We start from the raw sequence: 27,050 nt of genomic DNA on the forward strand, positions 1-27,050 counted from the left end.
GAGACCATTCCCGAGGGCACTCAGTTTATTTATTAGACGTCTGTGTGGAACACTATCAAAGGCTTTCCATTAATTTGCTTACCACAGAAGTCAGACTTACCGGCCTATAATTCCCTACTTCTTCCTTACTTCCACTTTTGTGGAGAGGGACCACATCCTCCCTTCACCAGTCCTCCAGTACCACTCCTGACTCTAGAGACTCGTTGTAAAGGTCAGTCAGAGGAGCCACCAGAACTTCCCTAAGTTCCTTCAGCACCCTAGGATGTACACCATCTGGCCCCATTGCTTTGTCTACTTTTATTTTAGCTAGCTCCTCACAAACACAACCCTCTGAAAATCGATCAGGTTCTATTACTTCTCCATCCCTATTCACATTTGCCTTTTCTTTATCAGCTTCTACATATTCCTCCCCTTCACCTTTGAGTGTCACAATGCCACTTTTGCACTTCTTCCTATCACTAATATATCTAAAAAATATATCTAATATATCTCCCCATTTTACCATGTCAGCTATTTTTCTTCCATTTGCATCTTTGCTTTCCTGACTACAAGACCAGCCTCTCTTAACTTTTCAGATATTTTTGCCTGTCTTCCTCTTTCTGTGATCTTTTGTAGTTTATGAACGCTAACCTCTTATTACTTACCTTCTCAGCTACTACTTTTTTTTTTTTTTTTTTTTTTTTTTATAGTTTAAAATTTTATTAAACAAAATGAAAACAGTACACAGGCAGTATGCCAACAGCAAAAGTACATTGCCCATACGAAACAACAGAACCCCCCCCCCCCCCCCCACCGAGTGATACAATATAAGCCTAAAACAAAGGAAGATGCAAAAGAAAAATAAGAAAAGTTTCAAAGTAGACCTCGCCAGGAGCTATAACGAGACCACTGTCGATGAAACGTTCCACAGGAATCATTATTTAAAGCAGTCAATTTGGACATCAAGTAAATTTGATCAACCTTATGTAACAGTTCAGTCCGAGAAGGCAAAGAGTCCCGCTTCCAATATGTAGCCACTAAAAGTCTGGCTGCCGTAGCAACCAGGGCCACAAAATGATTCTGATCCACATCCAAACTTCCCAAAGGATAGTTAAGTAAAAATGTGTCCATACGCAATATGATGGGTAAGCGTAACACATCAATCAGCAGTCGTTGAACCATCTTCCAAAAAGGTACAATCTTAATACAATCCCACCACACATGCCCAAAGGAGCCCAGACACCCACAATTGCGCCAACAGTGCCCGTTCCCACAGTGATAGAAACGATGCACCTTTTCTGGCGTGAGGTACCACTGAAATAGCATCTTATACCCCTGCTCCACTAAGGGAGATGCCAAGGAGACTCTCAGCAGTGTACCATAAAGACAGTCCCATTGCCGATAATCCAAAACCCTTCCCAGCAAGAGTTCCCAACGATGTTCATATGTGTGGGCCTGTGGTCGAGTGTATAAAAGAGCCCTATAAAGACGGGAAATAAGGCCCACCCCAGATCCCATCCTAAAAACTTGTAAGAAAGCAGAGTCTGCCCCTTCCCACTCCGGGACCACCCTCTTCACCATAAAATCTCGAAGTTGGACATAGGCGAAAAAATCAGTCGAGGGGAGATCATATATAGATTGTAAGGCAGCAAAGGGTACCAGTTGTCCACCCACTACCAGCTGACCTAGGACCCTAAGACCCTCCATTTCCCAACGCCGAAAAATCCCAGTATCTTTAGCAGGCAGAAAATCAGGGGCAAATCTAATGGGAGTAGCATAAAAATAGCGCTGACGTGGGAACCAAGCTCGTCGAACCCGGCTCCACGCATGCAGAGTACATTCCATCCCATAAGATGTCTCAGTTTGCAGATCCCGAAGGATATCAAAAGACAGCCAGGGCACTGCTGCCAAAGGGTAAGTAGGTTGTAAGGCCTGTTCAAGTGAGACCCAGCGCTGGGAGGGATATGCCCAATGAAACAGTCCCTGCAGTTGGGATGCATAATAATATGTAGAAAAATCAGGAACACCCATTCCCCCATGTAATCTGTCCCAGTACATACGTTCCCTCCGCACCCTAGGGGGTTTACGTGTCCAGATATAAGCAAAGGCCCGCCTTTGTAGCCTAAGCAAGAACCGTTTAGGAATTGAGAGAGGTAGGCAGGAGAACAGATACAAAAAACGAGGCAATACATTCATACGCAACGCACTAATCCTACCCATCCAAGACAATCTCAATCCCTCCCATCGGTCCAGATCAGCAAATACAGTTCTTAGCAACGGGGGGTAATTCAATTCAAAAAGGTCAGAAAGTCTTCGAGATATACGCACACCAAGGTATTTAATGGATTTAGCCGCCCATCGAAACGAGAACCTAGCACGTAGGTCCGTCACCAACAAGTCCGGAAGGGAAACGTTAAGCAATTCAGATTTTTCGATGTTGATTTTAAAGCCAGCCACCGCCCCAAATGTAGCCATAACACGAAGCGCCTCTGTCAGAGAGCGAAGTGGGTGGGTCAAGGTAAACAAAATATCATCGGCATACAATAAAATCTTATGCTCTTCACCACCCACCACAATTCCCTGAATGGCAGCATTCGCACGTATAGAGGCTGCTAAAGGTTCCATGACCAGCGCGAAAATCAGTGGTGACAAAGGGCACCCTTGCCTAGTCCCTCTACGGATCATAAAATTAGCAGTATATCTTCCATTAACTCTTAAACAAGCCTCCGGGGCAGCATATAATAAAGTCACCCAGTGTAGAAAAGCACCCGAAATGCCCATTTTCTTCAAGGCCGCTAACATAAACGGCCAATAAACCCTATCAAAGGCTTTTTCAGCGTCAACTGATAACAGGACTGCCGGAACAGAATTTTGATGGGCCACTCCAATAAGATCTAACACTCTTCGGATGTTGTCACCAGGTTGCCTCCCTGAAATAAAGCCACATTGATCTCCATGCACTAGGTAAGGCAGAAAACGTTGCAACCGGACTGCCAAAATACGGGTAAACAGCTTATAATCCACTCCTAACAATGAAATAGGGCGGTAAGACCCACAAAGGAGGGGATCTTTCCCAGGTTTAGGAAGAAGGGAAACCGCTGCTTGACGAAACGAATACGGCAGACAATCCCCCTCCAAAAAAGAATTAAACAATCTAGTCAGAGGATTGACTATATGGGCCTCCATTTTCTTATAAAACAGGGGGGAAAAGCCATCAACACCCGGTGCCTTGGAAGCAGCCAGATGACGTATAGCCGCTACCACCTCAGCGGGTTGAATAGGGGAAGAAAGCCACTCCGCATCCACTTCCGCCAAACAAGGCAAGGTGACGTTAGATAGAAAAGCATCAATCTCCCCCTCCGTGGATTCAGTTTCCGGAGTGTACAGAGTCTGATAGAAGGATAAAAAAGCCTGATGGATGTCCCCATCATCTACACAAAGCTGACCCGAAGCATTACGAATCCGAGTTATGGAGTGTTGTGCTTGGATTTGCTTAATCTGTGCCGCTAACAAGCGGCCTGCCCTACCACCCCATTCAAAAAACCGCTGTTTCCGCCTCTGCAGGGCCCAAGCCATGCCCTCTAAATCAAGTTCTTGTAAATCTCTCCGGCACTCCGTCAACGCAACCCTCCCAGCCACCGACGGGGCTCTCTTGTGAGCATTCTCTAGGCGTCGAAGGCGAGACACCAGTTCTAATCTGCGTGCCACTCGACATTGATTTCTGTACGACCCTCTCGAAATGCAACAACCCCTAAGGGTAGCTTTAAAACTTTCCCAAAGAATTGCAACATTAATGTCAGCTATGTCGTTGAATACAAAAAACTCCTCGACATCAGTCTCTAAAAGAGTCAAGGTATTGGGATCTTTTAACAAAGAGTCATTCATACGCCACAAGCGACGGCCGCCTCTAACCTGTCCAACCTGTAGCTCCAGAGTCAAAGGAGCATGATCCGACCACACCCGGGGCTCAATACTGGAGGCTAGGGCTCGAGGCAAAGCAATACGAGGTAGCATCCACATATCAATTCTAGTATATGAATTATGTTTTGATGAATAAAATGTGTAATCTCGCGTGTCTGGATGTAAATAACGCCACACATCTATCAAATCATGCCTACACAGGAAGCGCAGCAATGCTCTTCTGTCGCTTCTAGCGTAGCGGATGGAAGAATTTGAATTATCCTCCTGAGGATAGCAAGTAAGGTTAAAATCCCCACCCACAAGGAGTGTACCTTCTACATGATCTAACAGCATACGCTCTAACAACGTAAAGAAGGCCCCCTGACCAGCGTTTGGGGCATAGACATTCAGCAAGCTATACAAATTCCCATCCAGCTCAGCCTTGACCAATATGTAGCGGCCCTCAACATCCCGCACCACCTCTCTCAATACCACCTGGACACGTTTATGTATTAAGATGCCCACCCCCTGGGTCTTTTTCCGGACCTTATTAGAAGAAAGGAAAACGTGTGGATAGTTGTGGTGTGTAAGCAATTTCTCATAGTGAGATTGAAAATGGGTCTCCTGAATAAATCCAACCGCACTATTCAGGCGGCTCAGTTCCTTAAATAACAAGCGTCGTTTTTGTGGAGAATTCAGACCATGTACATTATAAGATAGCAAAGTGAGTTTATCCATTTGTACCAGAAAAGAAAAAGCACATCATTACCAAATCAACCAATAGTTCCAAAGCAGCCAAATCATCCAACCCCTGCAATCGCAACCTGAAAAAAAACATTATACAAACACACTTCCATACAATCATACAAGAAAGCACTCGGTTACTACTTTTCCCAGCACCAACACCCCCCCCTCCCCCCAACCCCCCAACAATACCCCACATGGTCCAGCCACCAAAGCACCTGGTAACCACGGTACAGGAAGTGTAGAGAGACAGTTCACAAAGGGACCCCCAGAACAAGCCCTATAAACAGTCTTCGCGACAGATGCCGCTCAGCAAAGAGAAGAGAAAACAGCCACAGCACAAAATTTCTTAATCACATTGCACAAATACAAATGTTCAAGTGGGTGAGGGTGCGGCCGCCTCCAAAGGGCGACGAGCTGTAGCCGATCTAGCCACTCTCTGCCATCCCAGCCCTCTTCCTGATTTGGGCACAGGTGACCTCTGCGGAAGCGGAGCCATTTCTGAAGCTGCCATCAAACCTGCTTCCACCAGTCGAGCCTGAACATCCACCACAGTTATTGCAGTGTAGGTCTTGCCCGCATGTGTAAAAGCCAGTCCAATGGGATAAATCCATCTATATCGAACACTGTGCTCCTGCAGTATACGGGTGCAATCTCTATACGTGCGACGGCGGGCCAGGGTTGCTGGAGCTATATCAGGATAGATATCAATGTCCGCTTCTTCCCATTTAACGGTTCCTCCCGAGCGCCTCACCGCCCTAAGCACATGCTCCTTATCCATATAGCGATGGAAACAGGCCACAACATCACGAGGGCGGTTCACATCTCGAGGGCCAGGGATGCGATGAGCCCTATCAAGCAATGGCTTTCCCACTTCCACAGGTAAGCCAGCAGTCTCTAGTGCCTGAATACAGATATGATCAATCACCTCCATACAGCGAGAATCGGAGACAGTGTCCGGCACACCCCGAAAGCGAAGGTTGCATCTCCTGGAGCGATTCTCCAAGTCCTCCATTTTTAGGGTGCTCACTTCAGCTCTCTCCTCCAGCGTTGCAATCTTGCCCTTCAGCTGGGCCAATTCAGAGCTGTGAGCCTCCACAGTAACCTCAGTTTCTCCCACTCTACTTCCGATCTCACCCACCTCACGTTTCAGTTCAGCCACAACTGTGTGTATATCAGCCCGAACCGCTGCAATTTCTGTTTTTAGGTCTTGAAACCAGCCGCGCATCTCCCGATGAAATGTCGGCAACTCTGCCTCCGACAGCGAGACCTCCACAGCTGCAGTCGGGTCGGGCGCCATTTTGGAGCTAGCTTTAGTCGGCCCATGCGGGAGCGGCGAGGAAAATGTCTTGATGTCCGTTTGTTTCTTTCGAGTTGCCATCAGAGTGCAGTAGACAGCTTTACAAGTGTGCTGAAGGAAAGAAGAGGTGCAGGCACGCAAAATCGCGCGAAGGCAGCGAAAAACAGCACCGGGGTCCGCGGAGCTATCGCTCTAGGCTGCCATGAGCCACGATGACGTCACTTCCTCCCCCCCTCAGCTACTACTTTTGAGAACCAAAGTGGCTTTCTTTTCCACTTACTTGTCTCACAAAAAAGGTTTGTCGTCCTTACAATTGCTCCTTTCAGTTTTGCCCACCGCATTTCCACTTCTTCCATAATTCCTTGACATAAACTCCCATCCGAACAAATCTAGTTGTTTTTTAAAGTCTAGAACCTTTGCTTTTGAATGAGCCCTCTCTATACCCATCTTAATATTAAACTGTACCATGCAGTGATCACTGGATGCCAGATGATCACCCACTGTAACATCAGAAACACTTTCCCCATTTGTAAGCACTAAGTCCAGTATGACCCCATCCCATGTGGGTTCTATTACCAACTGCTGGAACAGTTCTCTAGAGAATCCTAATCTCCCTACTTCTAGAAGACCCTGCAATAGGGATACCCCAATCAAAATCCGGCATGTTAAAATCACCTATTAGCAAGACTTCCCCTTTTTTAGATATACAGTATTCTGAATGTCTACTATTAAATCTCTATCTACTTCTTCCGTCTGTGAAGGAGACCTGTATATCACACCAATGTAAATATATTTGATTTTGAAAGGAGACCAGGAAGGCAGTGGCTACCTAGTATATATGACACCTGGGGCTGATCATTTTTTAAACCCCCCTCTTCTATATAAAAAAATATATATAGTAATAATCTATGAGTCACACAACAAGGGTGCACCTAGGAAAGGACAGCATCTTAAACACTGCAGTTAGCACTAGAATATCAATACACCCATTATAAAACTAAAGAAGCCGGATTAATACAGAGTGATCCTGCAGAGTCAATGCTAAAAAAACCAATGTCCTTGTCATATATAAAGAACACAGTACACCCTCGCCCAGTATGGAATAAGTAATCACAAACTAAAAATAGAAATATGTAGACAAAAGTTAAACTGAACCACCAGGAAGCCAGTGAAACACCCCAGAAACAGTGATACATGGCCCCTAATAATGTGCAAAATATAAAGATAGCAGATGTAAATTTGAAAAAAAACACCTGACAAAAACAATCACCACTCTACAAATTAACAAATAGAAATAAAACAAAATAAGAAAATACCATTTTATTGGACTAATCCATTTTTCCAATTAGCATTCAGAGGCCAAAACCTTCTTCTTCAGGTCAGTACAGTATACCGCTGTTATGGTATCCTGTCCTGACCTAAGGAAAGGGATTTGGACTCTGAAAGTTAGTAAAATGTGTATTAAAATAAGTCCAATAAAAAAGATTATCTTATTTCCTTTTTCTGTTTATAAATGTTTATCAATACAACTACAATACTATTTTATTCAAAAGGAACAAAAATATTTTTTTCTACCTTTTCATTTCTGCTTTAATCATCTTCTCTTCACTTTCTTTCTATACAGCGTCTGTCCTCTCTCTCCCTTCTATGCATCTGTTCCTTTCATTTAGCCTTTGCCCTCTTTCTCTGCCCTTCCCATTCACTGTCCACCCAATCACCCTTCCATATGGCATCTTCCCTCCTTCTATGTCCCTTCCATAAACTGTCTATCCTGAGGCCTTCCTGTACAGGATTCATTTCAGCTTCACTCCCTCTCCATTTTTCTCTCCCTGCTTCCATCCTCTCCCCTATGCTCTGGCATCTCATTCCTCTCTTTTCCTTCCTTCTTTCCCATCCCACCCCTCAGTCTGGCATCTCTGTTTCCTTCCCTTCTCTCCATCCTTTCCATTGCTCCCTCCTACTCCATGGTCTGCATCTCCTTCCCTTCCCTCGATGCCCTGGCATCTCTCTCCTTTCCTTCCCTTCCTTCTGTCCCTCCATGCTCTGGCATCTCTCTCCTTCCTTTCCTCTCAGTCTGGCATCGGTCTCCTTCCCGTCCCTCCATGCCGTGGCACCTCTCCCACCCTCTCCACGGTCTGGCATCTCCTTTCCTTCCTTTCCCTCACTCTCCAATCCCTTCCCTGGTCTTCCTTCTCCCCAATCGGGTGCAGCAATTTTCTCCCCCTCCCTCTGTCACCCCCTCCCTGGTCAGCAGCACAGCATTCACAACTCACTGCTCTTGTTGGCTTCGCAGAAACAGGAAGTAGGTGGGACCTAACAGAAAGGAAGACCTGAAGCCAACAAGAACAACAAATTGTGAATGCTGTTGCTGTCAGAAGAAGTTCATGATGTCGGCCCTAGGAGCACACCCTTATAGACAGCACCCGGGGTGGGGAGATATGTGAGAAGGTGATGGGAAAGGAGGGAGATGGACAAAAGGGAAGAAAAAATGGACTGCATGGGGTCACATGAGGTCCAAAAAATATTAGGGGTGCTCAGGCACCCACAGAGCTGGCACCTATGCATGTGCCCCTACTGCATTTACCTTACTGCAGTTAGGCAAAGTCTATGGCTGGTGTAATTGTGCATGTAAAAATAAGGTGCACCTATACTGGGTTACATTAGTATTGTATAATGAAAACTAGGCAGCTAAATGCTATTAAAGAATAGCCACTCATTTACTTTAAGGGACAGGGAAATTATTTCTTAAATTTTAAATACTGTAGTGTGCTGAAATGGATAATTTACATTAGAATGTATTTAGAATATTGATTCACAATGCATGAGATGATTACAATGTTATACAAAACATAAGCTGAATATGGATGTACAGAGCATGCAATTAATATATATATGATTTACAATTTGCAGACATATTGTGACATGGACAATGGAGGAGGCTGGACTGTTATTCAACGGCGCATAGATGGAGGTGTAGACTTTCATCGAACATGGAAAGAGTATAAGACGGTAATAGTTACCTTCATTAAAGCTATAATTACAAAGAATTTATAGATTTACAGAACTTGTAACTCACAATAATACAAGCGCATGAATTGAAGTTGGCAGTATTGGAAGTTGAAATTAGTTTATTTTAGTGCAAAGAAAAATATTTTCCATCTGAAAAAATGCCAGTGTAACTTGAACTGTTTAGCTAAGGAAAGACGTGCAAAAGTGGTGTTTGTTTTGCAAAGGAAAGTTATTTTTTTTCTTAAAGTCAACCATTTATAGTTCAACATCTTTAGTTTTTATGAAGCATTTATAGTTATGTTTCTATTGGCAATTTTTCACAACTGTAATAAATTTAATTCATTTTAATGCAGTTTGTTTTTGCAACTTTCTGATATGTTAGTGTATCTATTTGTTGAAGTCCAGATCACAAATTATGTACCCATTTATTTACATAATTTCTATGGCACACTACTGAAGCTAGCTTAACTTAGAAATGAATACAACCAGGAGGACATACAGTAATACAGTGGAACCTTGGTTTACAAACATAATTTGTTCCAGAAGCATGCTCGTAAACCAAAATACTCGTAAATCAAAGCGAGTTTCCCCATAGGAAATAATGGAAACTCGCTTTGATGCGTTCCCCCCCCTGAGGCTAGCGGCACTGCTCCCCCCCTCCAAAAGGCCCCCTCCCACGCGAACCGGCACCCCCCGCCCGAACAACTTGAACTTACCTCCCCGTCTGGCACCGGCATGCAGCCCACAGGATGTGCCGGTGCCACTAGAAGATCTCCCTCAGCTGAACCCATGCTGACTCCGTCTCATTAAATCATGCTTGTCTATGTGTTCCACAATTTTATTTTTTATAATCTTTTCTACCATTTTGCCCGGCACCGAAGTGAGGCTTACCGGTCTGTAATTTCCCTGATCTTCCCTGGAGCCCTTTTTAAAAATCAGCGTAACATTGGCCACCCTCCAATCTTCAGGTACTACAGACGATTTTAGCAACAGGTTTCAGATCACTAACAGCAGGTCAGCAATTTCATTTTTGAGTTCTTTTAATACCCTTGGATATATACCATCCGGTCCTGGCGATTTATTACTTTTTTGTCGATTTGGCTCAGTACATCTTCCAGATTCATCGAGATTTCTTTCAGTTCCTCCACATCATCACCCTTGAAAACCATTTCCAGTTCAGGTAGATCTCTTACATCTTATTCCATAAAGACCAAAGCAAAGAATTCATTCAGTCTTTCCGCTATGGCCTTATCCTCCCTGAGTGCCCCTTTTGCTCCTTGATTATCCAACCATCTCACAGATTCCCTCACTGGTTTTCTGCTTCTGATGTACCTAAAAAAATTGTTATGAGTTTTTTGCCTTTTTTGCAAGTTTCTCTTCATATTCTTTCTTAGCTGTCTTTATCAATGCTTTGCATCTAACTTGCCAGTGCTTGTGTTTCTTCTTATTTTGTTCATTCAGATCTTTTTTTCATTCTATAAAGGATATTTTGGGCTCTAATAGCCTCTTTCACTTCACCTTTTAACCACGCCGGCTCTCGTTTCCTCTTCTTTCCACCTTTGTTGATACGTGGAATACATCTGGTCTGGGCTTTTTAAATAACATCCGGATGGACCACGATTTGCCAAATGATGACTTGGCCTCTCATGGGCCAGGGAGGAAAGAGATACAGGAGAATCTCCTGAGGCCAAAACTGCAATAGAGTGTCGAGACCCTCGCTTCTTGGCTCGGATCTTCAACTGAAGAAATGATACGCTTTTTTGTTCTTTGCCATGGTCATGAGGTCAAAGTGGGGCTGGCCTCAGCTCGAAATGCCGTTGCAGACATGGCCTACTCACCCAGATCCAGAGTCTGTCTGCTGAGAAAGTTGGCTTGAACATTGTCGACTCCCTCCACATGCACTGCTGACAATGTCTGGAGGTAACGTTATACCCATAGAAAAAGAAGATGGGCTTCCTGAGCCAGAGGGGTGCTCTTGTTCACTCCCTGGCGACCGACATAGGCTAATGCCAATGCATTCTCAGAGAAGACCCTGACCGCTTGGCTCTCTAGAGTCTTCTGCAATCGCATTAAAACCAGCTAAATGGCTCTCAGTTTCAACTGGTTGATTGACCATTTCCTCTGAGAGGGTGTTCAACACCCCTGGATGAGGCAACGATTGCAGTGGGTTTCCCAGCCTCTAAGGCTAGCAGCTGTCATCACCACAATCCAGGAAGCAATCTGCAGCAAAATGCCACTGCAGAGCGACTGTGAGAGAAGCCATCAATTCATGCTGGCCCTAGACTCCAGGGAAGACAGGTCTGTAATGCATCAATGTGTGGAGCCCAGTGAGAGAGTAAGGCATGCTAAAGGAGATCATCTTGGCATTTGGCAAACAGGCACTCCCGCGGCCAGCTACTGAATTTCAGAGCTGGGAGGGGAGGCCCTTTCACCTCTTATAAGGAACATCTTATAAGCAGCTAGAGGGCTTTTTGTATCCAGAGATTATCTTGGCATTTGGCAAACAGGCACCCCCATGGCCAGCTACTGAATTTCAGAGCTGGGTAAAGAGGCCCTTTCACCTCTTATAAGGATCAAGCCACGAGCCTGTGGCCACGAGTCTGAAGGGGTGTGGCCAAAGGGGCAGGGCACGCCCCTTTGGAGCCCAAGAGGAGCAAGGAGCAGAGGGGGCTTTGGGGGGAAAATGGGGAAAAGAAAAGTGAAAATTATTTCATTGTCATCTGTGCCCCATTCACACTTCGAGTGGAACATCTGACCCTAAGTCTAACTTAGAGTCTCCATTTGCTTCATTATCCTCGGGTGAACCGTCACCACCCATTCAACCTGTCTTAAATTCCTAAGTGAGTGTTGAATTGGCTCTCCAAGTGGAAGAAGAATCACCTTCTTTACAATCAATAGATTTGGATCCATCACTAGGAATTAGGTGAATATCTAGTTTGCAAGTTATTTCTCCTGTTCAAATGCCATCAGGGTCATGTATAAAACCTATACCTGATGATAAAATAATTACCTTACAGGATGTCTGGATGGTAGTAAATCGAATTGAAACCTCACTTCAAGGTTCTTTATCTAAGCTTTGTCAATTTTCTTCTGAGATTAGTGCAAAGGTAACTGATCATGGGACTCAGTTGGTTTCAATGGGAAAAGAGTAGATAAAGTTGAATCATCTTTAACTAATTTACATGGTTTAGCAACATCAAATATTAAGGATAGTACACTTTTACATTTACAAATGAAGGTGGAAAATTTAATGAGATCTAGAAATATTTGATTTCTATATTTTCCTCTCTCTCATTATTTGGCACCATTGGAATTCCTAAAGATGTACATGAGAGATATTCTACAATATGCCCAGGTGGATTCATTCACACCTGATAATGTTTATTATGTCTCTATGAGTTCCAAGATGGTAGCTGAAGAAGTGTGTGTGTGTATGTGTGTGTGTGTGTGGGGGGGGGGGGGTGTAGGTCAGTTATCAGTTTGAATGTTTCCCAATTTTTAGAATCCTCTAAGGATTACATAGCGAAATGAGCAACATTATTAGTTACATTTAAATCTAAAATTGAAAAACAAGCTATCTTGAAACTTTATTTTTCAAATAAACAGTCCTTGTTTTGTGGACAATTACTAAAAGTGTTTCCAGATGTAGCCAAACAAATGCAATTCAGGAGAAAACACAGTTCCTATTGCTTAAGCCTAAAGCTTTGACAGTGGGAGCTACTTTTTTTTCTTAAATTCCCATGCAAATGTTCGATTTTGTATGGTAATAATAAGTTTATATTTATGGACCCAACTCAACTGGCAATTTTTCTTCAAGCTAAACCTTTATTAGAAAATGTTTCAGATACTAATGCAGAGGTTGATGATGATAAATTACTTTAGATAGATTTTTGCCCGTTTATTGAAAATAAATAATTTCTTTGGTTTCCTATTTGGGTCTTTGGGGAACAAGTCAACTGGCTCATCTCCAGCAGTATCTAAGATCTTATTTAGGTAACGTGAGAGGTTCAGCATCTTCGCATCAGGCAGGCAAGTGAAATCCTCCACATCTATCAAGCACCTAGCTATTTATATGCCTAATAATTGAATCATCAACTACAACAGCTGTCATAATCCTTTCCAGTTAAGATCTTGAGAACAAATCCAATTAAAAAAAAAAATTCATGCATTGGAGGGGCACTGAAGAGTCTTACTGGTAGTGAAATAAGGATAAATCCAGATATCAAGGAAGGTTGCAATAAGCAAGAAATATAATCAGACTGCATAAGCCTTGTGGTTTTATCTGCTGTCAATCAGCCTTTGCATAAATACCATTTTATATGCATCAGTTTCTAGTATTTTAATGAGCTATTGTGACCCAACTGCAAATATTTCTGAACCTCTACAATTCTCCAGATTGTCGCATATGCTAACATGTTTGCAATATCATTGATTGCAGGTACGTTAGCTAGATTGTGAGCCCACCGGGACAGAGAGGGAAAATGCTTGAGTACCTGATTGTAAAACCGCTTAGATAACCTTGATAGGCGGTATATAAAATCCTAATAATAAACTTGAAACTTGATTGGCCAAATGCTGGAACCAACTACCACTTATACCAGGGGTGTCAAACTCAGTCACATAAGGGGCCAAAATCTAAAACATAGGCTAAGTCGCGGGCCAAATTTTTTATTAAGATACTTAGGAGTCCTTTTATTAACCTGTTACTAAAACCGATTTTGCGCGCGCTAAATGCGCACCTTAAGAAAAGAATCCCTTAGTCTTAGTAGAAATATAGGGTCACAACTTCTCCAACCTCGCGCCGGCTCTGTGATATAAACAAAATAAATAAAAAAGACTTTTCCTCTCTTTTAGGACCAAGTTCACACCTACTATCTAACACCAGCTCTGGCAGGTTACACATTTCAAATCTGACATATTGTAATCACAAAATAGAAAATAAAATTATTTTTTCTACCTTTTGTTGTCTGGTCATTATTCAAATCATGTTGTGGTCCCAGGTTCTGGTTGTCTTCTGATAACTCATTTGCCAGGGTCTCCTTCTTTCTCCGTGCTAACCATTCATCTTCAATCTCTGTCCTCCTCTTCTGTTTCCTTCCCCTCCCCCGAGGTCTGGCATCTTTCCTTTTTCTCATCACCTCCCTCTTTCTTTCATGCTGTCTTCAAGCAAAGTCCTAGGCATCATCATAGACTCCTCTCTCTCCTTCAACGATCACCTCAACTCCCTGGTAAAAAAATGCTTCTTCAGCCTCCATATGTTGAGGAAAGTAAGATCTTGCTTTCATCATTCTCATTTCGCCATCCTCGTTCAATCCACCATCCTCTCTAGACTAGACTACTGCAACTCCATCTATATAAGCCTAACTAAGAAAAACCTCCTTAGACTTCAGCTAATTCAGAACGCCGCGGCCAAGCTTATTTTCGCAAAAGGCAAGTTCGATCACGTTTCCCCACTCCTCTCCAAGCTCCACTGGCTCCCAGTATACTCCAGAGTCCTCTATAAATGTGCCTGCTTAGCCTTCAAGATTCTACATGGCGTCCTTCCTCCCGTTATCCCACTCTTCTGGAATTCCTCAAACCCGCTCTCTTCTAGACCCTCCCAAAAACTGAAACTATCTTTCCCATCTATAAAAGGTATATCCCGCGCAGGAAAACTCGGAACATCCCTCCCCTTTAGAACTACGGAACTCTGGAACAACCTCTCATCCCCGCTCAGAAATTCTAGCTCCTTCCAATCCTTCCGTAAACGCTTGAAAACTTGGCTCTTCTCAAAAATCTAATCACCTCCCGTTCTCTAGTTCCCTGCCCCTCTCTATCTTCTCAGTCCCTCTCCTATACCCTTTCTTTGTAGTTCCTTTCCTCTCAACCTCTGTAAACCGTGCCGAGCTCTGCGCACGCGGAGATGGTGCGGTATACAAACCTAAGGTTTAGTTTAGTTTAGTTTTAGTTTAGTCTTCCTTTTGTTACACTTAGTGCTGTCACATCCTGCTCTTGCTTGTGTTCCTGCTCCAGCTCAGCATACCTAGTCATAGTAACTGCAACAACTGTAAAGCTCTGTTAACTCATCTGTCCCCCCTATTCCTGACTCTCTCCAACTCATCACTCTCCAAACAGCTCAATCATTTGTCCTCTCCTTTCTTCTTCCCCCTTCCTCATTCAGTTCTCCTCTATCCAGATCGCTCCCACTGTCTTAAACTTCCTCTCCTCCCCAGTCCCCCCAAATACTAGCATCCTCAATCCCCCAACCTTGTAAGTCTCATCAGTAAAAAAGATCCTCTTGGTTTACTAACCTGTCAGTTGCATCATTTCTACTATTTCCACCTTAGACCCTAATACTCAGTCTCCAGCCACCTCTCTTCCTTATTTTTATCGCTACTTGCTGTATTTGTCCTAAGCATTCTTCTGTTCATCACCATTTTGATCACTACCATCTGTGGAGCATTCCCCACTTCCTGGTAACAGCCCTTCCCCCACCTAGGGGAAAGAAAAAAAAACCAACCCTAAAATTCAAAACAGTTCTTTTCAGTTCTTAGAGGTGCCTCCAAGCACCACACCTTCTTCAGGGTTACCAACAAAAATTCTTCAGTCAACTTAGTTAAGCAGTGTTCAAGTTAAGCATTTAGGCAATCTGTTACTTGTCTTCAGTCCAGCAAACCTCCATTGGCAGGACTCCCATTCGGTAGCTCAGAATATGGCTCCAGTTCCATGTCCTGGAAATCTTGAGGCATGAAGTTGGGTGACTCCAAACAAGCTTCAGTCAGCTCCATACTCTGCCATTCAGAGCTCTCAACCCTGAGTCTCTCTGCCTTTCCTTTTGCTGTTCCTTTCTCTTCTGCCTCTCTAGATGTTCTGCTTTTTGGTGTAATAGCCTGCAGCCATACCCCAAACCTTCATGTGAAAAGGTTTTCCTGGTATTTCTGCTTCCAGCCTGCAGGTGACTGCTGGGACCTAACTTAGAGCTGTGTGGGGGTTGGGAAACCTGCAAATCTACTCTCCCGCTCTCTCTAGGAGCTAAAGAAGGAAAGTCATCAAAAGGTTTAGTCTGAGGGAGAGAGTTGTGCGGGGACAGAAATCCCACCCGTCCCTGCCAAAATCCCACCCGTCCTCGCGACGACCTCTTCTCCTTCTCAGCAAACAGACACAAGAGAAGCTCCCACTTGCACTTCCTTTCTCCCCTGGTTTGCAAACTAAAAAAACACCATGAGCATCTTCTCTCACATCAAGCAGCTCTATGGGGTAAAGACCTAGAACAACTCCTATCGCCCACCACTTACGAGGTATTCAGGAAACGCCTCAAAACTCACCTATTCCTGAAATATCTAGACAGTTGACCCGCTCCCCTCTTTCCCCTCTTTAACGGTTTTCCTGCCCTTCCCCCTATTGTTCCCACTTTCCTTAAGTTATCTCAACTTGTACTTCACTAATCTTTTGTAAACCGCATAGAACTTAACAGTACTGCGGTATATAAACTGTTATTATTATTATTATTTTCTGTCTGTCTCACTCTCTTTGTCCTCCCTCTCCCCAGGGCCTGGCATCTCTCTCTCCTTAGTTCAGTGTGTTTCCCCTCTCTACCCCCTCTAGTCCAGCATCTGCTCTATCTTCCCCCTCCATTTTGGTTCAAGTCTGCATTCCAGCCCCTCCTCAAGGTCCTTTTCTGTCTCTTTCTCCTCTCCCCCTCCCCCGTCCAGATCCGGTGTCTCTATGGGTTTACAGTCAGCTAAACTCTAGGTTAAGTTGGATATTTAGTATTTAACAGACTATGGTGAATGGCATAAAGGAAGGATTGAGTTTTAAGCACAGTCCCATTGACTTTGGCAAGTTAAGTCTTGAATATCAGTCCTTTACTAGCCAAATGCTCACTCCAGCCACAGAATGACCCCAACATACCCGGTTTTCAGTGACCCGGAGCCATTTAGGGACAGTAAAATTGCTTTGAATTTCCCCCCCCCTGAGACAACCACCTCTTTGGTGCTTACAATGAGCTTTGGAAATGCTTAAATTCACCAAACTTAGCCCTGAAACAAAAACACCCTAAGATTTAAAAGCTTATTTTCCTCTTAAAGCGTGCAGTAAGGCAGCTCCTCCATGCCTAGGCCCAGTGAACCGTCTCTATCCCTGACCTCCTTGCGACCTGGATTACATCGCTTCCTATCGTTGGAATGGAAACAGAACCATGACTAGAGCTTTGGTATCCCTGAGAGGTAATAAGCCCCTCCCCAAACCCACGTTCCTCCGCAGTGCTTCCATCCACAGGAATTTGTGTCAGAGGAGGCGGGTCGCGGCAGATGGAAGGCTGCGGGGCGGCCGCTGGTGGATTGTTTACAATTGCTGCCGGCGACCCACAGCAAGTTTGGAGCACTGTAGGGGAGGTGAGAAGAGGAAGAGAGGGCCGGAAAAGTGAAAGGAGAGAGCGAAGTGATAAATGCAGGCTCCAAGGCACCAGGAGAGGGTGAAAGTGCAGAGCCTGTGCTTGAGAGAAGGGCTCTGCACCAGCTGAGCTGGCAGGGGGACAGCCGGGCGCTCACTTAAATTAGCTGGGCGGAGCACCCAGCTAAAAGGCGCTAGGGAGAACACTGCTCGTCTTCCGTTTCCTGCCTGCCCTGCCGCAGCACACATAGCCGACCAGAAGTTTTCCGTAAGCCCTCCCTCCGACGTCAGCGCTGACATCGGGGAAGACTTCCGGTCGGCTATGTGTGCTGTGGCAGGGCAGGCCGAAAATGGAAGACGAGCCTCGTGGCAGGGCAGGTAGGAAAATCAGACGAGCCTTGTGGCTCAAGCTGTATTGAACCCCGCAGGATCCTCGAGACCACGAGGGGCGTCCCCACGGGATCCCCCGACGCTAGGGGTGTCCCCAGGGGATCCCCGCGACCCGAAGGGGGAACCCACCAGATCCCCGTGGGTCCTGCGGTATTCCTGTCGTCCCCGTTCCCGTGCAGCTCTCTAGTCTGAGGTTTAAATTGAGCTGTTTGTGGAGTGTCTATTTTTGAGCTGTGCACTGCTCTGGGGACACACCTAGCAGGCATAGGCTGAATACCACAATATATACAGTGGAACTTGGTTTACGAGCATAATTTGTTCCAGAAGCATGCTCGTAAACCAAATTACTCGTATAGCAAAGCGAGTTTCCCCATAGGAAGTAAGGGAAACTCGCTTGATTGGTTCCACCTCCCCTCCCTCCCGGCCACCGGCGCTGCTCCACCCCACCACATCCCCAAAAGACCCCCTCATCCCCGAGGCCATTGGTACGCTTCCACATCCCCCCTGCGATCTGGCATCGCTACCCTGCCCGCACTGCCCCTCCGTGAACCGGCATCGCCCCCCCCCGCGCGAACTGGCATCCCCATCCGCCAGAACTGAAGGCTTACCCCCAATGTGGCACCGGCACGCAGCACCAACCCTCAGGAGGTGCCGGTGCCCGAAGATCCTGCCTCTTCCAGAACTGGGCCTTGAGCATCTGTGCATGCTCAAGGCCTTCTAGCTCTCATTCTCTCCGAGAATCTCGGAGAGAGGTGGGAGCCAGAAGTCCTTGAGCATGCGCAGATGCTCAAGGCCCAGTCCGGGAAGAGACAGGATCTTCGTGCACCGGTTCCTCCTGTGAGTTGGTGCTGCGTGCCAGTGCCACATTCGGGGTAAGCCTTCAGTTTGGGCGGGCGGAGGATGGCAGTTCGCACGAGGTGGGGGGGGCAAGCATTCACAAGGGGGAGCGATGCTGGTTCGCGGGGGGGGAGGGGGGCGGCGTTTGCGGGCAGGGGGGGCGATGCCAGTTCACGGGTGGGTGGACTCGCAAATCAAGTCAATGCTTGGTTTGCGAGTCAAGATTTGCGAGAATGTTTTGCTCATCTTGCAAAACACTCACAAACCGCGGTACTCGTAAACCAAGGTTTGACTATATTTACACAACTATCTACATCTATGCAAACCGAACACACATTATGGTATAAATAGAATCCAGACTGATCATTAACTTGATTGTCTTTGGTCACTAGATGTAGGCATATTCACAAATGAAAGAGTTGGCATAGTCCACTTTTGGCTTTAGCTTACAAAAACTTCTGCCAATTATGATCAATGATAACAATATTTGCTTAATGAAGAATTACTATATATCATGTGTGTCTATACTAGTCACAAGACTGCATGTTTCTACATCAGAATTGAGCAAAGTGTGATTATTATAAGTCAAGTGAGATGATTTCAATGTCAACTCCTCAGAAAACTAAGAAATATACAATTTGGATTACAGGGATTTGGTGACATTTCTGGAGAATACTGGCTGGGAAATGAGTTTGTGTTTCAACTGAGTAATCAGCAACGTTATGTTCTTAAAATCCTGTTGAAAGACTGGGAAGGAAATGAGGCATATTCACTATATGAACAGTTTTATCTGGAAAGTGAAACACAAAACTACAGGTGAGTATAATTCTCAACTGAGCCAAAAGCATATGAACAATGGATTCTACTATAGTATAATCTCATTATAATGGACTCGCTTATAACGGAACCTCGCCTATAGTGGACGAGGTCCGCTGGTCCCGGCCGAGCGCCATTATAACATACAGAAAATCATTGCATATAGCAGACTTGCATATAATGGACTTTCGGATATAAAGGACAACCAATTTGGTCCCAAGAGCTGCTTTTAGCTGTAGTTTTATTCGGCTATAACGGACATGCAGGCTCCGCCTACAAGGCATATGGCATGCCAGTGATATAGTATCAAAATGCAGCCCAGAAAAAAAATGACAGAGTATTTTTCTTTCCAGTACAGTGTTCTGGTTTGCAATCATTTCATGCCATATCAATGCTTTGCTGAGTTTTGTTATTGATATTGCTGATATGCTTGTGCAGTGACTGTTGTTCATGGATTTACATTTTTTCAAGTTGCTCTAAATAAAGTTTTTAAAAAATGCAACTCTGGATATAACGGACCACTTTTCCAGGTCCCTTGAAGTCCGTTATAATGAGATTATACTGCATATGATGACATTTGCTGCCCATAAGGTTGCCCAGATATTATCACAAGGCTGCCCAGATAAGATCATAAGGCTGCCCAGATAAGATCACAAGACTCACTGATGACCTTCTGGAAAACAATGAAGACTCACCTCTTCAATTGAACCCTTCCTAACTCCCACTCCCCTGCTTTCCCCCCACCCCCTCCCCCTCCATCTCCCCTTCTGTCTCTCTCTATGACTGCCTATAAACTTTGTCCTATAATTTTATTGTGAATGTCAATTGTAACCCGTTCTGAGCTTCTGAGAGAACGGGATAGAAATATAAATAAATAAATAGATTAAAAAATGTATTTGGAAATGCCTACCTCCTTGAGAATACATGCAATAAAAAAAAGTCTGAAGGCAGGCTGAAGAGGTAGATGTCATTGATACACAATAATGTTGAGGTCTCACATGGGAAGACAGTTGGCAACTCTCCTTCAGCCCACTTAGATCCAAAATGGCCCTGACCTAAAAATTAGTGAAGATCACTAGTATATTTGATATAATGCAAAAAAAAAAAAAAAAAAAATGAAGAGGAATGCTACATAAGAGAAACAAGTCAAAAATTGAGGACATATATCAATTTTCATAGATCAAACTATTACAGAAAATGAAAGCTCATTAGGTGAATTTATCATAGAAAGATCTCTCTCTTAATAAACTTAAAAGAAACCCAGGAGCATACAAGAATGGAAAATTTTCAAAATTAGAATAATCACTGAGACTGATAAACTCAGCGGACACATTGGATTTCTCACCCATAATCAGATATAGGTTCTCTGAACTGTAACTTATTGCTGGCTTATCACCTTTGTCTATCCCTCCATCTCCTTTCACTGTACTTTACTAACATATGCAGACAACCTAAAAAATAGATGAATTTGTACTATAAATCCAGTGTAACTGCACTTTTTCTCCACTAACCTGATAAAAAGGGATAACTTCTGAAAGCTTCTCAACGTTACAATGAGTTAGTCCAATAAAAAGGTTATCACCTACAAATACGTTGCTGACCCTTATTTGTACATATCCAAGTGGCAGGGCCGGATTAAAGGGTAGGCCCAGTAGGCACGTGCCTCGGACCCGAGGAGTTCAAGGGGGCCCGACGCCCAAACATGTCCTCCTTTTGGAGATGACTCAGGGTGTCGGGGCAGATTTTGAATTTGTTCGGGTTTTAGTGCTGCAGGGGGTGGCAGCAGGAGAGCAAAAATTTAAAATCAGCGCTGTGCTGCTCTGGAGGACCCAGCTGTGGCAATCATTGTGCAGACGCACAGCTGGCTGGTCTGATGCTGCACTGGAACCTCTTCTCTCCTCATGCAAACATAGTGCAGTGCATGCCAGACGGCCAAAGACAGAAGGTCTCTGAGATCAGCAAGGACTATCTCCCCCCCCCAGGGCCAGCGTTAGGGGAAGGCAAATCGGACAGCTGCCTGTTTCTCTCTCCTTTTTCATCTTGAGCGAGGCACTAATTTCATTCCTTTTGATCTTGGTAGTTGCTGTTTATTCGATTGGTGCAGCTGTTTCCCCCAGAACGGACAAAACAGGCTGAGGGTTCGGCCTTGCCACCGGGTTTTTCAAAGCGAAAGTAAGGGGTGACAGGCAAGAGAGGTGAGGCAGAGAAAACAAATAAAAGGAATGGGAAAGCAAGAAGGAGAATTAAGTCCAGTTTTATTGCCCACGACGTCTGTGTAAGGACAGGGTTTGAACTACCTATGTTGGGGTAGTTTTACAGTGGTAAGCAGAACGTGTTTGTCTCCTGTAGTTACTGCTACTCCTGCTGTCCAGGTTTTATAAAACAATACCAATTCTCTTCCCCAGTGGATGGAGAGAGGAGGAGAAGTGGGTTGGACTGTGGAGGTAAGGGGGAGAGAGAAATTAAGGTAACAGGCTAAGAAGGAAGAATTGGAGAGCAAACTACAAATGGGAAGGTACATAGATAGAATAAAGAGAATACAGTATAAACAGCTAAGAGGAAAAAAAGAAGAGGTAGATTTGAAAATCTGAGAAAAATAAGTACTATTTGGGTTTCTGATAGTCGGAAAGAGGACTTCTTGTCGGTGATTAGCAGCAGCAGCGGGGAGGTAAGATTGCAGCGGCGCAGACCACGGGAAAGGAAGGAGAGAGGCGCTTTTTTTTTCCGCGGCAGGGAGGGAGAGAGGGAGATAGGTAGGCAGGCAGGCAGGCTGGCTTTCGGGGTGGACAAAATCTGGAAGGCAGGGGGGTACATAAAAAGGAGGCACTGGGGGCACTATGGACACAGGACGGAGGCCCTGGGGGCACTAAGGACACGGGAAGGAGGCACTGGGGGCACTATGGACACAGGACGGAAGCAATGGGGGCACTATGGACACAGGACGGAGGCACTGAGGGCACTATGGACAGAGGACGGAGGCAATGGGGGCACTAAGGACATGAGAAGGAGGTACTGGGGGCACTAAGGACACAGGACAGAGGCACTGGGACACGGGAAGGAAGGAGGGAGGGAACAGGAAGGGACAATTGTTGGGCCTGAGTGCAGAAAGAAAGAAATGAAAGAAAGGATACACAGTCAATTAATAGATGTCCCCTTTTGATGAAAAAAATAAATGGTCACGTTACCTCTGACTTACTTTCTCTGCAACAGAGTCGGCAGCCGCGCTGAGGTGCAGGAAGGTCCCGCGATGACTCGTCTGCTGGCTCTGCTCCAGAAGAAGTAAGTTACGTTGGAGGGGGTGGACCCGGCAGATGTAGTCATTGCGGAACTTTGCCACAACTCCCTGCGTCTGCAGGGTCTACCCACTCCGACGTAACTTACTTCTTCTGGAGCAGAGCCAGCAGACGAGCCATCACAGGACCCTCCAGCATGTGGCTGCTGAGTCCGCTCCAAAGCAAGTATGTCGGAGTGGGGTGGACTGGCAGCCGGCAGCAGCAGTCATCGTGGGACCTTGTTGCATGAAGGGAGAGAAAGGAGCAGGACTGCTGGAATGGAGGAGTGGTGGAGGGAAAGAAAGGGGTCAGGGTGGTATGGAAGGGTGGTGCTGATGGAACTGATGTACAGAGAAAAGGGAGAGACATAAGGGGGAAGGATATTGGAGGGAAAGAAAGGGGCAGATAATGATTGATGAGGGGTGGATAGCGAGAGAAAGGTAGTGGGGAGCCTATGCTGGATGGAAGTTCAGATGGGAGAGATAAGGGAGCAAATGAAGGAAGGAAATGGGAGGAGAGAAAGAGGGGAGTAGACGCTGGATAGAAGTTGGCAGAGAGAGGAGAAGGTACTAGATGGAAGGGTTGGAGAAAGAGGGTACATTATGGAAGTAGGGGATAAATAATAGGAGAGCACATGATGGGGAGAAAAGGATTGAGTTAGGGAAACAATGGAGGGGTGAGGGAAAGAGGTGGCAAGCTTTAGGTAGACAGTAAAAAAGGACATTGCTGAGAGGGTAGTAAGAATGTAATCTAGACAGATGCAGAAAATAAATTGAAAAGGAAAATGAGGGAAAAAAGGGAAAGGGATTGCAGAGGAGAGGTGTGGGAGAGGGAAGGAGAGGAGAGAGATGCCAGACCAATGGGGGTGAAAGGAGAGATGGAAGGGGGAGGCATACAGTTTCTGGAAGGGACATAGAAGGAGAGAAAATGCCATATAGGGGAAGAGAGACGGCAGACAGTGGATAGAAGGAAGAGAATTACAAGAAGATGAGGAAAGCAGAAACCACAGAAGACAAAGGTAGAAAAAAAATTTCTATTTATTTATTGCTTTAGGAGGCATGTGTCACTGTTTCTGTGGTGCACTGTATGCAGAGTCCAGCTTCTTACTTGTTCAATTTAACCTTTGTCTATGTATTTCTATTTTATCCCCCCTTTTACAAAACTGTGCAGTGTTTTTTAGCGCCAGCCGTGGTGGTAGCAGCTCTGATGCTCAGAATTCTATGAGCGTCAGAGCTGTTACCATCATGGCTAAAATCCACACTACAGTTTTGTAAAAGAGGGAAGGGTTAGTTTGTGATTACATATTCCATACTAGGTGAACGTGTTTTCTGTGTTCTGTGTGTTCAAAAGACATGGTTTTCTGTTAGGATTGACGGTGTAGGATTGATCTGTACTGGTCTGGCTTGTTTAGTTTTACAATGGGTATATTGATGTACTGCTCACTGCAATATGTAAGATGCTGCCTTTTCCTAGGTACTCGTGTGTGATGTGTGGCTTGTTACTAAAAATCATGTTTTTCGTACAGATGGGGGGGGGGTGTTCAAAAAAACGATGGGCCCCGGGTGTCACATATGCTAGGTACGCCACTGATCATTCCTAGTAAGGAATATCTCCTGAAGATTCCTTGTTGGTACTCTTATTCTGTCTGGAACTAAACCCACAGAATACTCAACTCACTGGGCTATGGATTTAGCCTTAATCGTAGAGGCATTAATAAACCTAAAATAAAATTCACACCTACTATTTATGCACAATTTGAAGCATTCTCAAATAAGAATATAAGAACAGCCATACTGGGTCGGGCCAGTGATCCATCCAAGTCAAACTACATGGCAGAAACTCAAATAGTAGCACCATTCCATATGCTTGATCTCAGTGCAATCATTACTTCCTCCATGTCTATCTTAATAGCAAACTATGCACTTTTTCTCCAAGAACTTGTCCAACCTTTTTTATACCCAGATATGCTAACTGGTGTTACCACGTCCTCTGGTAATAAGTTCCTGAACTTAACTATTCGTTGAGTAAAAAATATTTCCTCCTATATGTTTTACAAGTATTTCATGTTATTTCATTGAGTTCCTCTGGTTTTTGTACTTTTTGAAAGAGTAAAAAATCAATTCACTTTTACCTGTTCTACACCACTCAGAATTTTATAGAACTCAGCTACCTCTTTTCCAAGCTACAGAGCCCTAACCTCAGTAAATCTCATCTAATTATCCAATTTGTAGCTTTGATGCATCCATACTTTTTGAAAGGAGTATCCTGTTTCACCATGAAGCATCTTCAGGAGAAAAATTCTGACTGAAACTATGAGCACTACTTCTTTAGATAGACTTTGATAAAGTTTATATGGAAAGTAACATAATAACTCAGTAAATGATAGCAGATAAAGACCTGAATGGTCCATCCCCCTAAAATCACAAACATTACAATTTCATGATTAAATTAAAATGTCTTTTTTCTTTGGGGGGGGGGGGGGTGTTTCTGGGCCATAGACCTTAAGTTCCAACTACTGGAGTTGTCATTGAAGCTCACTCCAGCCTATCCAAACCATCTCCTTTGTGGGATTCAGACTGTGAAAGTTTGCCCATTCATATTCTAATTAGCGATCCTCTGTGTTCATCCCATGCTTTTTTGAATTCCATCACAGTTCTCCTTTCTATCCCTTCTCTTGGGAGGGCATGCCAGGCAACCAACTTTTGCAGATCCTTTTTCATATTTTCCATTCCCTCTTGTGTGTCAACTCTGTTACAAATCTTGGTATCATCCATAAAAAGACAAACCTTTATTTCTAACCCTTCAGCAATATCGCTCACAAACATATTGAACAGAATCAGCCCCAGCACCAATCCTTGAGGCACTCCACTACTCACCTTTCCTTCCTCTGAACAAATTCTATTAATCACTACCCTCTGACGTCTGTCCGTCAACCAGTTTCTAATCAAGTTCACCACTTTGCGTCCTAACTTCAGCCAGTCAGGTTTGTTCAAGAGCCTCCTATGAGGAACCATGTCAAAGGCTTTGCTGAAATCTAAGTAAATTGTATTTAGCGCACTTCCTCAATCTAATTCTCCGGCCCCAGTCAAAGAATTCAATCAGATTTGGCATGATTTACCTTTAGTAAAGTCATATTGTCTCTGATTTTGTAACCCACTAGAATAGATTCTAGAAATTTCACTATGCTCTCCTTCATCAATGCTTTCATTATTTTTCCAATAACCAAAGTGAGGCTTACCGGCCTGTAGTTTTCTGCTTCATGTCTGTAACCACTTTTGTGAAGAGGAACCATATCCTCTCTTCTCCAATCCTACGAAACCTCTCCCGTCTCCAGTGAACAAATCTTTAAGTGGACCTTCCAGAACGCCTCTGATCTCCCTCAGTATCCTAGCATGGATACCATCTGGTCACATGGTTTTGTCCACCTTCAATATTTCAAGTTGTTTCTAAACACTTTCTTTCATGAACGGCACAGTATCCACTCCGCTCTCATGTGTAACTTTTCCAGCTAATTGCTGTCCTTCTCCAGGGGTTTCTTCCATAAACACAGAAGTATTTGTTTAGCAAGTTTAACTCCACTCATAGCTTGTTTCAGTCTCATAGTTCCATTTTTGTCTTTCTCCTTTCACTAAGAATATAAGAATTGCCATACTGGAACAGATGAAAGGTCCATCAAGCCAAGCCCAGCATCCTGTTTCCAACAGTGGCCAATCTGAACAATATCTGAACACTGAGCATTGACGTATGAATATCCTAAGGTTCTTAGGAAAAGCACAATATTTAGTGTGCCAAAACCAGCCAAGAGCATCTGGCAGGCATAATAATGATCATCATTATAATTATTTTTATATCAACAAGTCCAAAAATCCAGACTGCTCGGGAATTGGGTCAGTCTAGATTTTCTGGATCCTCAGGCAGCATCTTTAAAATTTAGCATTTCTCTCTTTCTTCCCCATCCAGTGTCTCTCTATCCATTCAGCTGTCTCTGCAGCTTAAGAAAATGCAAGATCCCAAAGGAAAGGACCTAAGGTCCTCCCTCATGCCTACACCCTCCCCTCTGTATTCTCTGGCGTCTTGGCTCTGCCTGCCCGATCATACCTGCCCATAGCTCTCTCACTCTCCAACCTAACTCCAAGAGTACTTTTTCAGTAAGCAAGTCTTCCAGGCTGCTGCGCCAGTGACAGACTTGGTTGCAGGCTGCCTCTGGCCTGCACCAGGCCTTTTTCTCTGACCTCTCCCACCCTTCTGAAAATAGGAAGTTGTATCAGAAAGGGCAGGACAGGGAAAAGCCCAGTACAGGCTAGAAGCAGAATGACAGAATTTATCACCATTCCCGTGGATAACCGTTAGAAACCATCCCCATGTCATTCTTTAAGGAGAGAGGGAAGAATCAGAGTATGAATGGCCACTGACTCTCAAGCCTTGCATTGAAG

At 44.5% G+C, this 27,050-nt stretch overlaps 2 protein-coding genes across 5 annotated transcripts in view; one reads left to right on the top strand and one right to left on the bottom strand.

Moving 5' to 3' along the window:
* MCPH1 (microcephalin 1) overlaps positions 1-27,050 on the bottom strand; it is a 490,428-nt gene that overhangs the window by 279,872 nt on the left and 183,506 nt on the right. The window lies entirely within an intron of this gene.
* Positions 1-27,050, top strand: part of ANGPT2 (angiopoietin 2) — a 205,378-nt gene that overhangs the window by 174,129 nt on the left and 4,199 nt on the right. Inside the window, exons 6-7 of the mRNA XM_033937331.1 lie at positions 8,834-8,932; positions 19,179-19,345. Of these exons, the coding sequence (XP_033793222.1) occupies positions 8,834-8,932; positions 19,179-19,345 (266 nt within the window). The remainder of the gene's footprint in view (positions 1-8,833; positions 8,933-19,178; positions 19,346-27,050) is intronic.

The sequence above is a fragment of the Geotrypetes seraphini genome, chromosome 3 (genome assembly GCF_902459505.1).
Source record: "Geotrypetes seraphini chromosome 3, aGeoSer1.1, whole genome shotgun sequence".
Classification (NCBI taxonomy): Eukaryota; Metazoa; Chordata; class Amphibia; order Gymnophiona; family Dermophiidae; genus Geotrypetes; species Geotrypetes seraphini.